This window comes from Ogataea polymorpha, assembly GCF_001664045.1.
Source record: "Ogataea polymorpha strain NCYC 495 leu1.1 chromosome Unknown OGAPOscaffold_3, whole genome shotgun sequence".
NCBI lineage: Eukaryota > Fungi > Ascomycota > Pichiomycetes > Pichiales > Pichiaceae > Ogataea > Ogataea polymorpha.
In genome coordinates, this window is record NW_017264700.1 from 1,146,886 (window position 1) to 1,161,086 (window position 14,201).

At 49.4% G+C, this 14,201-nt stretch overlaps 12 protein-coding genes across 12 annotated transcripts; 8 read left to right on the forward strand and 4 right to left on the reverse strand.

Annotated features, from left to right (window-relative positions):
* Positions 1-17: 17 nt before the first annotated feature.
* Positions 18-2,078, reverse strand: OGAPODRAFT_16315 (uncharacterized protein). The gene has a single exon (XM_018354341.1). It carries the CDS (start codon positions 1,410-1,412, stop codon positions 72-74), a length of 1,341 nt encoding a protein of 446 aa, XP_018211708.1. The 5' UTR covers positions 1,413-2,078; the 3' UTR covers positions 18-71.
* OGAPODRAFT_76277 (uncharacterized protein) lies at positions 18-3,985 on the forward strand. The gene has a single exon (XM_018356154.1). It carries the CDS (start codon positions 1,896-1,898, stop codon positions 3,888-3,890), a length of 1,995 nt encoding a protein of 664 aa, XP_018211707.1. The 5' UTR covers positions 18-1,895; the 3' UTR covers positions 3,891-3,985.
* An 80-nt stretch (positions 3,986-4,065) lies between these two features.
* OGAPODRAFT_16316 (uncharacterized protein) lies at positions 4,066-6,857 on the forward strand. Its single transcript, XM_018354342.1, has one exon. The coding sequence runs from the start codon at positions 4,085-4,087 to the stop codon at positions 5,516-5,518; it is 1,434 nt and encodes a 477-aa protein (XP_018211709.1). The 5' UTR covers positions 4,066-4,084; the 3' UTR covers positions 5,519-6,857.
* On the forward strand, positions 5,641-6,444 carry OGAPODRAFT_24043 (uncharacterized protein; the record flags this gene model as incomplete). Its single annotated transcript, XM_018355260.1, has 1 exon — positions 5,641-6,444. The coding sequence occupies one exon, from the start codon at positions 5,641-5,643 to the stop codon at positions 6,442-6,444; it is 804 nt and encodes a 267-aa protein (XP_018211710.1).
* Positions 6,487-6,822, reverse strand: OGAPODRAFT_12771 (uncharacterized protein; the record flags this gene model as incomplete). The annotated part of the gene is made up of 1 exon (XM_018353332.1): positions 6,487-6,822. One exon carries the CDS (start codon positions 6,820-6,822, stop codon positions 6,487-6,489), a length of 336 nt encoding a protein of 111 aa, XP_018211711.1.
* Positions 6,858-6,958: 101 nt separating the features above from the next.
* Positions 6,959-7,968, forward strand: OGAPODRAFT_16317 (uncharacterized protein). Its single transcript, XM_018354343.1, has one exon. It carries the CDS (start codon positions 7,477-7,479, stop codon positions 7,927-7,929), a length of 453 nt encoding a protein of 150 aa, XP_018211712.1. The 5' UTR covers positions 6,959-7,476; the 3' UTR covers positions 7,930-7,968.
* On the forward strand, positions 6,982-7,380 carry OGAPODRAFT_47928 (uncharacterized protein; the record flags this gene model as incomplete). The annotated part of the gene is made up of 1 exon (XM_018355565.1): positions 6,982-7,380. One exon carries the CDS (start codon positions 6,982-6,984, stop codon positions 7,378-7,380), a length of 399 nt encoding a protein of 132 aa, XP_018211713.1.
* Positions 7,969-8,173: 205 nt separating the features above from the next.
* OGAPODRAFT_16318 (uncharacterized protein) lies at positions 8,174-10,687 on the forward strand. Its single transcript, XM_018354344.1, has one exon. It carries the CDS (start codon positions 8,192-8,194, stop codon positions 9,746-9,748), a length of 1,557 nt encoding a protein of 518 aa, XP_018211714.1. The 5' UTR covers positions 8,174-8,191; the 3' UTR covers positions 9,749-10,687.
* Positions 8,174-10,701, reverse strand: OGAPODRAFT_82327 (uncharacterized protein; the record flags this gene model as incomplete). Its single annotated transcript, XM_018356608.1, has 1 exon — positions 8,174-10,701. The coding sequence occupies one exon, from the start codon at positions 10,699-10,701 to the stop codon at positions 9,766-9,768; it is 936 nt and encodes a 311-aa protein (XP_018211715.1). The 3' UTR covers positions 8,174-9,765.
* Positions 10,702-10,761: 60 nt separating this feature from the next.
* OGAPODRAFT_16319 (uncharacterized protein) lies at positions 10,762-13,984 on the forward strand. The gene has a single exon (XM_018354345.1). It carries the CDS (start codon positions 10,768-10,770, stop codon positions 11,833-11,835), a length of 1,068 nt encoding a protein of 355 aa, XP_018211716.1. The 5' UTR covers positions 10,762-10,767; the 3' UTR covers positions 11,836-13,984.
* Positions 10,763-13,984, reverse strand: OGAPODRAFT_93744 (uncharacterized protein). Its single transcript, XM_018357403.1, has one exon. It carries the CDS (start codon positions 12,775-12,777, stop codon positions 11,863-11,865), a length of 915 nt encoding a protein of 304 aa, XP_018211717.1. The 5' UTR covers positions 12,778-13,984; the 3' UTR covers positions 10,763-11,862.
* OGAPODRAFT_8050 (uncharacterized protein) lies at positions 12,831-14,171 on the forward strand (the record flags this gene model as incomplete). The annotated part of the gene is made up of 1 exon (XM_018356459.1): positions 12,831-14,171. One exon carries the CDS (start codon positions 12,831-12,833, stop codon positions 14,169-14,171), a length of 1,341 nt encoding a protein of 446 aa, XP_018211718.1.
* Positions 14,172-14,201: the final 30 nt, after the last annotated feature.

A 14,201-nucleotide genomic window follows, 5' to 3' on the forward strand; every position in this document is an offset into this window, starting at 1 on the left:
AACCGGAATTAATTAAAGTGAGCTTTTTTTTTATCTCTATCAATTTACCACCATGACGTGTGCTGACGTAATCAGTAAGTGGCCCAGTCGTCGATGTACTTAACCAAGTCTATGAGCAGGTTCTTCGTCTCGTCCGGACTAGACACCCAGCATGTGGTTGCTGCTGTGCGGCTTGCGTAGTCGTTCGAACCGAGCGAGTTGAACTGGTCGCCGACGTGCAGCGTGTTCTCGGCCTTGATGTTGATCTTATCGTTGGAACTGATAAATTTTTGGAGCACCCTCACACCGTACGCTTTATCGCCAATGTCGACCCAGATGTCTGAGCCGCCGTTGAAAGCGCACCAGCGGATCTTCCTGGCGGGAGGAAACTGTTTGAGACGCTTGTCGACGCGGAGAACGATCTCCTCGAGCTGCTCGCGGATCAGCTTGTGGCCCGGTAATGGAACCAGGCCGACGGCACGCTCCTTGCGGACCACGGTGGCTGGCGAGCCCAGTTTGTGAACGAGGTCGTTTAGAACGTCCTGCGCAAAGTCCAGTGTCAGATGAATGTCCTCCTCGGACCAATTCAGCATGTTCTCGAGCAGCCATCTGTCTTTGGAGTAGAAGCGTAATTTCTGCTCCTCGTTACTGTACCGGAAGAGGTAGTTTGCCTCGCCGCCCATAATGAACAGGTTCTCTTTCTGGTGGCCTGTGAGCAGCGGGGACGTCTGGACGGCGTCGATGAGGCCCTTGAGGCGCTCGTAGTACTTGTTCGCGTCGCTGTAGCCGGCCGCGGTGACGATACCCACATAGAGGTCCTTGGCCATTAGTTTGATGAGGTGGGGCAGGATGGGCGACTCGGCATCGAAATTTTTGCCGTCGTCGTACAGTGTGATGTCACCATCGAATGTAATGAGCTGCAGCTTGCGATCTCGGATGGTTTTGGAATGGAAGAACCGCGACATCTCCAACAGCTGGGCCGTGTTGAGAATGAGCCGGACGTCGTTGAACGAGGGGGCCACAAGCCGGCGTTTGCTGATGGCGCGGCGCTCGTCCTCGATGTAGAAGGCCTTTTCCAGAGGCAGTCTCGTGAAGAAGTTGCCAACGCTCGGAACCAGCTGCACGAGCCGAGACAATTCGGGGGTGCCGGCTTTGGTCATTTCAATGTTGTCGTCGATGAGGAGTTCAAGGTCGTGGAAGATTTCCGCGTAGCGGCGTTTTGCCTCAGAGTTTACCATGAGGTCGTCCACTGCAGAGATGCCGTTGCTCTTCACCGCGTACAGGACGAACGGCGTGGCCAGCAGGCCCTTGATCCATTCTATGAGGCCATCTCGACGGTGTTCCTTGAGTGCGTACTCCACTCTGTAGCGACTGGACATCTCGAGACTGGGCTTGCTGTGCTGGATGCACCAATTAATTGTTGCCGCATGCATCCTTGCACCGCAAGTTTTTAAAACCCACTCGCTTTAGCCGTCGCGTAAAACTTGTGAATCTGGCAACTGAGGGGGTTCTGCAGCCGCAACCGAACTTTTCGCTTCGAGGACGCAGCTGGATGGTGTCATGTGAGGCTCTGTTTGCTGGCGTAGCCTACAACGTGACCTTGCCTAACCGGACGGCGCTACCCACTGCTGTCTGTGCCTGCTACCAGAAAATCACCAGAGCAGCAGAGGGCCGATGTGGCAACTGGTGGGGTGTCGGACAGGCTGTTTCTCCACAGTGCAAATGCGGGTGAACCGGCCAGAAAGTAAATTCTTATGCTACCGTGCAGTGACTCCGACATCCCCAGTTTTTGCCCTACTTGATCACAGATGGGGTCAGCGCTGCCGCTAAGTGTACCCAACCGTCCCCACACGGTCCATCTATAAATACTGCTGCCAGTGCACGGTGGTGACATCAATCTAAAGTACAAAAACAAAATGGCCATTCCTGACGAATTCGATATCATTGTTGTTGGTGGAGGTTCCACCGGCTGCTGCATTGCGGGCAGACTCGCAAACCTCGACGACCAAAACCTCACAGTTGCCCTGATCGAGGGTGGTGAGAACAACATCAACAACCCTTGGGTCTACCTTCCCGGAGTGTATCCTAGAAACATGAGACTCGACTCCAAGACGGCCACCTTCTACTCGTCCAGACCATCGAAGGCTCTGAACGGCAGAAGAGCGATCGTTCCTTGCGCCAACATCCTTGGAGGCGGCTCGTCGATCAACTTTCTGATGTACACCAGAGCCTCTGCTTCCGACTACGACGACTGGGAGTCCGAGGGATGGAGCACCGACGAGTTGCTACCTCTGATCAAAAAAATCGAAACTTACCAGCGTCCTTGCAACAACAGAGATCTGCACGGCTTTGACGGCCCAATCAAGGTTTCCTTTGGAAACTACACGTATCCTACGTGCCAGGACTTCCTGAGAGCAGCAGAGTCGCAGGGAATTCCTGTTGTGGACGACCTGGAGGACTTCAAGACATCGCATGGTGCAGAGCACTGGCTGAAGTGGATTAACAGAGACCTGGGCAGAAGATCGGATTCTGCGCACGCCTACGTCCACCCAACTATGAGAAACAAGCAGAGCCTGTTCCTCATCACCTCCACCAAGTGTGACAAGGTGATCATCGAGGACGGCAAGGCTGTGGCCGTGAGAACAGTGCCAATGAAGCCTCTGAACCCTAAGAAGCCTGTGTCCAGAACCTTCAGAGCCAGAAAGCAGATTGTGATCTCCTGCGGAACCATCTCGTCTCCTCTGGTGCTCCAGAGATCTGGTATTGGTGCAGCTCACCACTTGAGATCCGTGGGGGTCAAGCCAATCGTCGACCTGCCAGGTGTGGGTGAGAATTTCCAGGACCACTACTGTTTCTTCACTCCATACTACGTCAAGCCTGACGTTCCTACGTTCGACGACTTTGTCAGGGGTGACCCAGTTGCCCAGAAGGCCGCTTTCGACCAGTGGTACTCCAACAAGGACGGTCCATTGACCACCAACGGTATTGAAGCCGGAGTCAAGATCAGACCTACCGAAGAGGAGCTGGCTACCGCGGACGAGGACTTCAGACGCGGCTACGCAGAGTACTTCGAGAACAAGCCAGACAAGCCTCTGATGCACTACTCTGTCATCTCCGGCTTCTTTGGAGACCACACCAAGATTCCTAACGGCAAGTTCATGACCATGTTCCACTTCCTGGAGTATCCATTCTCCAGAGGATTTGTTAGAATCACCTCGGCAAACCCATACGACGCTCCTGACTTCGATCCCGGCTTCCTCAATGACGAAAGAGACCTGTGGCCTATGGTCTGGGCATACAAGAAGTCCAGAGAGACGGCCAGAAGAATGGAGAGCTTTGCAGGAGAGGTCACCTCGCACCACCCATTGTTCAAGGTTGACTCGCCAGCCAGAGCCAGAGACCTGGACCTCGAGACATGCAGTGCATATGCCGGTCCTAAGCACCTCACTGCCAACCTGTACCACGGCTCGTGGACCGTTCCTATCGACAAGCCAACGCCTAAGAACGATTTCCACGTGACCTCCAACCAAGTCCAACTGCACTCCGACATCGAGTACACCGAGGAGGACGACGAGGCCATCGTCAACTACATTAAGGAACACACCGAGACCACTTGGCACTGTCTGGGTACCTGCTCGATGGCCCCAAGAGAGGGTAGTAAGATTGCTCCTAAGGGAGGTGTCTTGGACGCCAGACTGAACGTTTACGGAGTCCAGAACCTCAAGGTTGCGGACCTTTCTGTTTGTCCCGACAACGTTGGATGCAACACCTACTCTACTGCATTGACCATCGGTGAGAAGGCTGCCACTCTTGTTGCTGAAGATCTTGGCTACTCAGGCTCCGACCTGGACATGACGATTCCAAACTTCAGACTCGGAACTTACGAGGAGACCGGACTTGCCAGATTCTAAGGAGACGTGGAAGGACATACCGCTTTTGAGAAGCGTGTTTGAAAATAGTTCTTTTTCTGGTTTATATCGTTTATGAAGTGATGAGATGAAAAGCTGAAATAGCGAGTATAGGAAAATTTAATGAAAATTAAATTAAATATTTTCTTAGGCTATTAGTCACCTTCAAAATGCCGGCCGCTTCTAAGAACGTTGTCATGATCGACAACTACGACTCGTTTACCTGGAACCTGTACGAGTACCTGTGTCAGGAGGGAGCCAATGTCGAGGTTTTCAGGAACGATCAGATCACCATTCCGGAGATTGAGCAGCTCAAGCCGGACGTTGTGGTGATATCCCCTGGTCCTGGCCATCCAAGAACAGACTCCGGAATATCTCGCGACGTGATCAGCCATTTTAAAGGCAAGATTCCTGTCTTTGGCGTCTGTATGGGCCAGCAGTGTATCTTCGAGGAGTTTGGCGGAGACGTCGAGTACGCGGGCGAGATTGTCCATGGAAAAACGTCCACTGTTAAGCACGACAACAAGGGAATGTTCAAAAACGTTCCGCAAGATGTTGCTGTCACCAGATACCACTCGCTGGCCGGAACGCTCAAGTCGCTTCCGGACTGTCTAGAGATCACTGCTCGCACAGATAACGGGATCATTATGGGTGTGAGACACAAGAAGTACACCATCGAGGGCGTCCAGTTTCATCCAGAGAGCATTCTGACTGAGGAGGGCCATCTGATGATCCAGAACATCCTCAACGTTTCCGGTGGTTACTGGGAGGAAAATGCCAACGGCGCGCCTCAGAGAAAGGAAAGCATATTGGAGAAAATATACGCGCAGAGACGAAAAGACTACGAGTTTGAGATGAACAGACCGGGGCGCAGATTTGCTGATCTAGAACTGTACTTGTCCATGGGACTGGCACCGCCGCTAATCAATTTTTACGACAGATTGGAGCAGAACATCAGCGCCGGCAAGGTTGCAATTCTCAGCGAAATCAAGAGAGCGTCGCCTTCTAAAGGCGTCATCGACGGAGCCGCTAACGCTGCCAAACAGGCCCTCACCTACGCCAAGGCTGGAGTTGCCACAATTTCTGTTTTGACCGAGCCAACCTGGTTTAAAGGAAATATCCAGGACCTGGAGGTGGCCAGAAAAGCCATTGACTCTGTGGCCAATAGACCGTGTATTTTGCGGAAGGAGTTTATCTTCAACAAGTACCAAATTCTAGAGGCCCGACTGGCGGGAGCAGACACGGTTCTGCTGATTGTCAAGATGCTGGAGCTCGAGCTGCTCAAAGAGCTGATTGCGTACTCCAGAAGCCTCGGAATGGAGCCTTTGGTGGAGGTCAATAACGTGGAGGAAATGCAAGTGGCCGTTGCGGTGGGATCCAAGGTCATTGGAGTGAACAACAGGAACCTGCACGACTTCAGCGTGGATCTCTCCACCACAGTGAAATTGAACGAGCTGCTTCCAAATAACGGACCAAACACTCTCCTTTTGGCGCTGAGCGGTATTTCGTCGCCGCAGGACGTGTCGAGCTACAAAAAGCACGGTGTCTTTGGATTCCTCATCGGCGAGGCGCTGATGCGCAAGGGCGACCAGGTCGGCGACTTCATCGGCCAGCTCCAAGGAGCAGAATAATCAAGGCGGAGCCTACGTGGTGTACGGGTGTTTGTAATAATATTGCAGAAAAGTCAAAAGCACCTGGAATGTGAAAAAAAGGTTCACTAGTTTCTGTTATAAATAGAAAAAAACGATACACCATGCGGACGATATATTGGTTTTATTCGCTGGTCTTTTTGTGGACTGGCGTGTTCGCAGATGTGGAGCCAGTCTCGCCAAGTGAGGGCGACACTTTCACGGTTGACGGCTCCACCGTGAAGTTTAACGTTACCTTCAAAGATGACGGCGAATCGCCTAACATCAAGGACGCTCTTTCATTCACTCTGCTGCTCATGACCGGTCCGAACGACGATATCGAGCAAAGAGCCAGCCTGGCATCATCCATCACATTAAGCGACCTCGACGACAATACGTACCAGGCGTCCGTGGAGGCTAGCGTTGGCGCAGACGGATACTACTACGTTCAAATTTACGCAGACTACGGCTCTCAATCTTACACGATTCACTACACGGACAGATTCAAGCTGGAAGGTATGACTGGTACTTTGAAGACCTCGGGTACCGGCGATCCTCCTGAAGCTCAGCAGATTAGTGTGCAGCAGTCCATCAACTCTGCCTGGTTCACCATTCCATACACGAAACAGACGGGGAAAACGAGATACGCTCCAATGCAGACTCAGCCTGGGAGCAAAGTGACGGCCACCACGTGGTCCAGAAGGTTCCCTGCCTCCTCTGTGACGTACTACTCCACCATCTCAGGAACTCCTGTTGTTTACTCGACTATCACCGCCGGCTGGTCGTACACTATGAGTTCTCTCACGAACTACGCCACGCCTGCCCCATTCCCGAGCGAGGTCGGCTGGTACGCCCCAAGCAAACGGTTACAGAGCGCGACGTTGGACAGTTCCTACAGAAAGATGAAGAAACGGAGATGGGACGATTAAGACACAAATACATTTAGCGATATTAACCACGTGTAAATTCAGTTAGCTCAGACTGGTGTAGAATAGCTCCGGCACCTTGTGGCTCATTTCCACCAGCTTCGTCACGGCAGGCTCGCTGATTTGGTCGCCAAAGTCAATAATCTGGATCACCTTTACGCTGTTGTCTGAGTCCACTATTCCTATACACTCGTACCAGTTGTTCAGCGTGAGCGACTCGAGCAGGGCCTGCTGGTTTTGGAATTTCAGCTGGATAGAGCCGTTGCACTGGACGATCGCAGTACCGGCGCCCGTGGACTTGTCGATGAGTTTGCCGATGACACGAACGGTCTTTTTCGTGAATTGCGAGATGATGCTGGCGTCCACTCTGATTGACTCCATAATTAAGGTGCAAACTATTGAATGATTATTTTGCCGTCAACAGGTTACGCGTCTGCGAATCTGAATTTACGTAATTTGAGCTAGACGTCGGCGTGGTGCAAAGATGGCAGCCTGAAAAAATATATCGAAAAAGTGTTGGACCAAATACATCTTCTCATCATGATCTTCCTCAAAACTATGCTGCGGGTTGTGGACAATTCTGGCGCAGAGCTTGTTGAGTGCATCAAGGTACTTGGCAAGAAGCCAACCAACCACGCCAATATCGGCGACAAGGTCGTTGTCGTTGTCCAGAACGCAAAGTCTCTCAACCAGCATCTCACAGGCGCAAGTGCCAGTAACAGAGTGAAGAGAGGCGACATCTGTCGCGCGGTGATTGTGCGCACCAAGTCGCCCACCCTCAGACCTGACGGAAGTGTGATAAGATTCGACGACAACGCTTGTGTTCTGATCAACCAGAAGGACGAGCCGATCGGAACAAGAGTGAATGGAGTGGTTGCTAGAGAGCTTAGACGTAAGAACTTTAACAAACTTGTGACCTTGGCTCCAAAAGTGGTGTAAGGAGCGCAACGTTTAGTACTGTATATATCGACAACCAGTGTTCTGTGTAAGGATGTAGAATTTCGAGAGAAAAAAACTTTTAGTATATTCTTCTTCATGACGAGAGCAAGCCAGCTTCCAAAGGCCTCGCGGGCTTTGTTTCTGAAAGATCTCCCGACGTCCCGTCTTGCGAGACAAAGGGAAAACCTAAACTTGATTGCAAACTACAAGGATTCCGCATACAAGTTTCCCCAGGTGTCAAAATTACATCTGATCTTTAAAAGTCACAACGCCTACGGTCACATGGGAGCGAAGCAGTTCTGGAAGTGGAATCTTCGGACGATCTGTTTCCACAACCCCGATGTGAATATTGAGGTCACGAGAGTCGACTGCCCAACAAAAGAAGAGCAACTGAAGTGTCCTAGTGTTTTGAAGGTGGTTTACGCGGATGGTCGCGAAAAGAAGATCGACTGCAAGAATAAACACTCTGATGATATTATGAAAGAGCTGGTGGAACTCACGCAGGCTGTGAAGTGCCCCGAAGACGAGATCCCAGTGCTTAAAAAATAACTGTATATAGACGAATAAACGTCAGTCAAGAAGATTACGCAACCGAGGCTTTGTAGATATGCTGCAAGTGTGGGTAGGGGGTGCATCACCTGAACTTACGATATCGAACGAGGCGCGTTTGATGACACCACGTTCAAAAGTATTGGTCAGAATTGCGGACGATCGACGCGACGATCGTATTTTTCGTTTAAGAAAACACACCATTTTATTCAAATCACGAAAAAAAGATATATAAATTTGGTGACATCGTTCGTTTTAGGCCATGTCTGGAACCGCTGCTTTGATTCAGGAAGTTCAGAGCGCCGGAATGTACGTGTTTGACGTTATTTTGGCGCTGAGCACGGCTCAGAAGATCATGATTGTGGTTGCTCTGCCTTTCCTCTACTCTATTGTTTGGCAATTATTATATTCCCTGAGAAACGATAGAGTGCCTCTCGTTTTTTACTGGATCCCTTGGCTGGGATCTGCCATCCCGTACGGTATGCAACCGTATGAGTTTTTTGCCCAGTGTCAGCAGAAATACGGTGACTGTTTCTCCTTCTTGTTGTTGGGAAAGGTCATGACTGTGTATCTTGGTCCGAAGGGCCACGAGTTCATTTTGAACGCCAAACTGAATGACGTTTCTGCAGAAGAGGCGTACACCCATCTGACTACGCCTGTGTTTGGAAAAGGGGTGATTTACGACTGCCCAAACTGGAAGCTGATGGAGCAAAAAAAATTCGCCAAAGTGGCCTTGACCAAGGATTCGTTCATCAAGTACGTCCCACTAATCAGAGAAGAGGTTCTTAACTACGTGAATTCTGAGAGCCAGTTTAGGGGCAAAAAGGGCAAAGTTAACGTCCTGAAGTCTCAGCCGGAAATCACCATCTTCACGGCCTCGAGAACCTTGCTTGGTGAAGAAATGAGAAACATGCTCAACACTGGTTTTGCTAAGCTGTACTCCGACCTTGACAAAGGATTCACGCCGATCAACTTTGTGTTCCCTAATTTGCCGCTCCCTTCATACAAGAGAAGAGACGAAGCACACAACATTATTTCGAGCACATACATGAAACTGATTAACAAACGGAAGCAGGAGAATGATATCCAAGACAGAGATTTAGTTGACGCCTTGATGAAAAACTCTACATACAAGGACGGCACGACCATGACTGAAAGAGAAATTGCTAACCTGCTGATTGGCGTTTTGATGGGAGGTCAGCACACTTCTGCCTCCACCTCGTCGTGGTTCCTACTCCATCTTGGTGAGAGACCAGATTTGCAGGAAGAGCTGTACAATGAGATCAAGTCCGTTCTTGGCGACAGAAAAGAGGTCACCTACGAGGACCTGCAGCACCTTACTTTGGTCAACAACACCATCAAGGAGACACTGAGATTGCACATGCCTTTGCACTCGATTTTCAGAAAAGTGCTGAACCCATTGCAAGTGCCAGACACCAAGATGATTGTTCCAAAGGGCCATTACGTGCTTGTTTCTCCAGGCTTCGCCATGACAAACGAAAAATACTTCCCCAATGCCAACACGTTCGAGCCCCACAGATGGGATGTGTCTCAAAACGCTGGATCGTCCGATTCAGACACAGTGGACTACGGATTCGGCACCATTTCAAAGGGCGTTTCCTCGCCATATCTGCCATTTGGAGGTGGAAGACATAGGTGTATTGGTGAGCAATTTGCATACACTCAGCTGGGAACAATTCTGGTCACCTTCATTCAAACATTCAGGTGGACCAGCAAGCTTCCTAAAGTTGATTACTCTTCTATGGTGACTCTTCCTGAAGAGCCAGCTGAGATTGAATGGGAGAGAAGAGCAGAATAAGTAGATTTGCACATTATTTAAGTTTCTCTTTTGTTGACCACCTGTAGTTCTTTCTCAACAGGGTTCTTGCGAAGCTCGTTATCTTTGCTTATCACGTCGTTGATTTTTCTTGTAAGACCGTCCACCAAATTACTGGCATGCTGACAGCAGTTCATAATCATGCTGGCATCGATGTTGAGGCCTCCGCATTTCACCATCTGACAAAGTTCCTTGTTCTTGTTGATAGTGAGCGTCATGGAGCCCAGGCTGAGTCGTTCCTCTATCAGGTTTGCATCCAACAAGATCAACTCGTTGTTCAGGTTTCCTTTTATATTCTCCTCATTGTCGTTTGGGTTGTAGAACTGGAACGTGAAACACAGCGGAATGTGCAGTATTGAAAGCGGAACTGGATTTCTCTGGTCCTCGTCAAATAGAATAACGTTGTTTCCATCGATCTCCATGTCAGGTTTACGGAAATGTAGCAATGCTACCATCACAGCGATAGACGAGATATCAATGAAATTCCCGTCGTAATTCAGAAATTGCAAGTCCGCACGGACAGCCCAGCACTTGGAACCAGCAATTATGCAGAGACTTTCAAGATCAAGCGCTCCGGAACGTCGCACAGCCTTCTCAATAAGTCTGGATATTAATATCTCGTCGTTCGATTGTTTACTTCCTGTGGTTAGCCCGCTCTCAAAGAACGGCGAGCAAATGGGCGATATGTCTGTGCTAATTTGAAAAATCCCATCAAACGGACGATCCTCGTACGGTTTGGTGATTTCTGCCGTGACCCGACAGGCAACTTTGGTCTTCCCCAGGCTCACCTCAGCATACCCATACTCATCACGGGAGACAGAGATCTGGACATCTCTCATCTGGAGCAGCTTGCGGCCATCCAGTCGGATGTTCTGTTCCAAGGCTGCCAGCACGAACTGTTTTTCGTTGTTGGAGATGTCGTAGTCCCTGACCATATTATTTTGAAAATATTGTATAAACTTTTTTTTTTCCATTATTTCTTTCACTTGTTGCCGTCCAACATGATTTCGCCATTGAAACAAATCAGCCCAATTAAAAGTGCCAAGCTGTTCAGGCCGCTCGTCTCGGTAAGCCGGTACTCAACGGGGAACTTGAACTTCTTCAACCGCTCGACCCTTCCTTCCAACACTATCATTCGGTTCGTTCCTCAACAAACGGCATGGATTGTCGAGAGAATGGGAAAGTTCAACAGAATACTAAAACCAGGTCTTGCGATCTTGCTACCGTTCATTGACAAAATTCAGTATGTGCAGTCGCTGAAAGAGGTTGCCATTGAGGTGCCCTCTCAGAACGCTATCACTGCTGACAATGTGACTCTGGAAATGGATGGAGTTTTGTACTACAAGGTGGTAGATGCTTACAAGGCATCCTACGGAGTCGAGGATGCACACTACGCAATCATCCAGCTGGCCCAGACCACAATGCGTTCGGAAATCGGCCAGATGGCGCTTGACCTTGTTCTGCGCGAAAGAACCATGCTGAACGTCAACATCACCACCTCCATCAACGAGGCCGCCAAGGATTGGGGTATCGAGGTGTTAAGATACGAGATCAGAGATATTCGGCCTCCTGTGAATGTTATCAACTCGATGAACCAGGTGGTGGAGAAGGAAAGACAGAAGCGTGCCAACATCTTGGAATCCGAGGGTCTGAAGCTCAGTGAGATCAATATCAGCGAGGCCCACAAACAGACAGAGATCCTGAAGTCCGAAGCCGAAAAAAGCAAGAAGATCAACTGGGCCAAGGGTGAGTCCGATGCCATGCTACTTAAGGCAAAGGCCACCGCTGAGTCTATCCGACTGGTTGCTGACGCCATTGCAAACAGTCCTCATGGAAGGGAGGCCGTGTCGCTCAACATTGCTGAAAAATACGTCGAGGCGTTCGGAAAGCTGGCAAAGGAGACGAACACGGTTATTTTGCCTGCCAGTCTAGACAACCTGCCTAAGCTGATTGCCAGCGGTATGAACATCTACAACCAATTAAACGACGCTGAATTGGCCCAAAAAGTGTTGAGCGAGCCACAGCCACCAGCACAGGAGAAGGAGAAAGATGACTCAAAGAACAATTAATGTACATACGGTAGTGACAAACAGCTACTAGCCCTTTTTCTTGAAGAAGCCGTCGAGTGCTCCTTTGCCGACAGCGACTTTTTTCACCTCTTTGCGCACCACTTTTTTCTCAACCTTGCGTTTCTTGGGGTTTGCCGCGTTCATCACGTTGAGTGTATTAATGTTTTCCTCGGCCAGCGCGGTCAATTGTTCTTTTCTCCGGTATTCCACCATGTAGGAGTCCAGGATCTCCGTCGAATACAGCTTTTTCAGGTCATCCAGGTACTTTGCGTCCACGTAGGAGCTGATTAGCTCAATTGCCAGCTGCTTTTTGCTCACCTGCAGCACCTCCTCTGTTGGCTCGAAGCCGGGCAAGGAAAGCTTTTTCTTTGCAGAAGCAACTAGCGCAGACGGCAAATTCTGTGCCAAACGGTCCACCTTGGAGCTGAGATAACCAATGATTTTCTGCATCGAGGGCTTGTAGAAGGTCTCGCCATTTTCGTCAACGCTCTCACATATTTGAAGCAGCGGCTTTTGCAAGTCTACACCGTTCTCCAACAGCTCTTGAAGCGTCTCAGAGCGTTCGAATTGTTCCAAAAGATCCTGGAAGCTTACCATGCGCACATGTTCGCGATTCAACGCGTCCGTGAAAAAATCCAGCAGCAGATACAGGGGGTTGTATTTGGTAGCTATCCAGAGCTCGCAATTATTTCCCACCATGAGACAATCCACAGACGCGTCCAAAGCGGCTAGAAAAATGGTTTTAAGTGGCTGTTGCTTCTTGGTTAGTTTTTGTGTTGCATTGTGCGGATCTCTGAAATTCGTCTTGTTGAGCTCGTACACTGTGCCATTGTTGACCACCAGCTGCAAACCCTTGTAAGGTTTGATCGTCTTCAACGGGGTCTGTATGTTGGTTGGAACGACAATCAGCCGTATATTGTCCTCCTTAGCCGCCACTGTCATGATATCGTTACGCGTGATAGAGGGAAAAATTATATATATTTTTTTTTTGATCTATGATTTTATTCAGACTCTTCAGCACCGGCTCGCTGCGACGCAATCGTCTATCCGATCTCCAGTCGCAGCTGAAAACAGTGAGCAGAAAATCAGAGTTCTACTCCGAAGAGGACCGTAGTGCTAATTCCGAGTCAGAGGTGATACGACAGTTCCGGAAACTAATTCCTGCAGACCACAAGCTGTCTCCTGACATCTCGTCCTGGAAACAGCTTAACCAACCCCAAGACCTTGTGGAAATTCCAAATGTTCCGGATGTTTTGAACGAGACTACTTTGGATGACTATGTGCGAACCTTGAACCGCGTGAAGACCAGAAAGTTTGATCAAAACCCCGTTTATGTGAAAAGAGCGTTTGAGAAAATCGTCGAGTCCAATGTGCTGGAGAGCCTGCACACGTACAACATGATCCTCAAGTTTTTTGCAACGACTCACGATTTCAGCAACGTCAAGGAAACCATGCGTCTGATGAATCAGAGGAAACTGTATCCGACTACAGAATCTTTCAACTTTGTGCTGGGCCCCATGAGAACTAGCCGTCATGAACGAAAGTTTGCGCTTATCAATATGTACCTTAAACAAATGCGTTTTTACAAGCAGATCCCAGATCTGAGCACCTGCTATATTCTTTTTGAGTGTCTTCGCACGCATCGGAAGCCAATATACGACTATATGGTGAAGAATGGGTGTTCATTGCGTCCCATTCTCCCTGCAGTGATGGCGTACAAGCACGACATTGAGAAGAAGAACTTTGACGAGCTCATGGCGGAAATGGTTGCAAACGAACACTCATTCAAAGACGACCCGAAACTGGTTGCAGAATTTGTTCGAATTGCATTGGATGAATACGGGCCTTCGCAAGCTTGGGATTTTGCTATGGAAAGACTTGAAGCTGATATTCCAGAGCTTACGCCGTCGATGCTGGTCCATTTTGTAAACTACTTTGTCAGGGAAAATCAGCTTTACAACGCCATAGCCATGATCAACCATTTCGACAACCATTTTCTCAAAGGCAAGGTGCACAAGGTATACGAAATATTGGCTACAGCTATGATAGACCGCCCCAACAGCAAGAACTGGTCTGTGCTAGCGCGTAGATTTTATATTGAGAGCAAGACCTCGTTCTCACGAACAATCATGCTTCCTAAAGAGGTTGCAAAACTGAGAGCGAGAGCCAAAGAGTACGGCTACACCAATTTCAACCCTGAAAAGCTCGCCCTAGAGGAATCAGACCTCACATCGAAAATGCTGGAAAAGTTACAATGGAGCGACCGCCATCGCCCCATTTTTAAGCTCGAGGACAACGCGGAGAGCTTCCAGGAAGCTGCCAAATTTGTTGCCTAGTATGACATAAGCAGACGTGTAGTTTTAAAT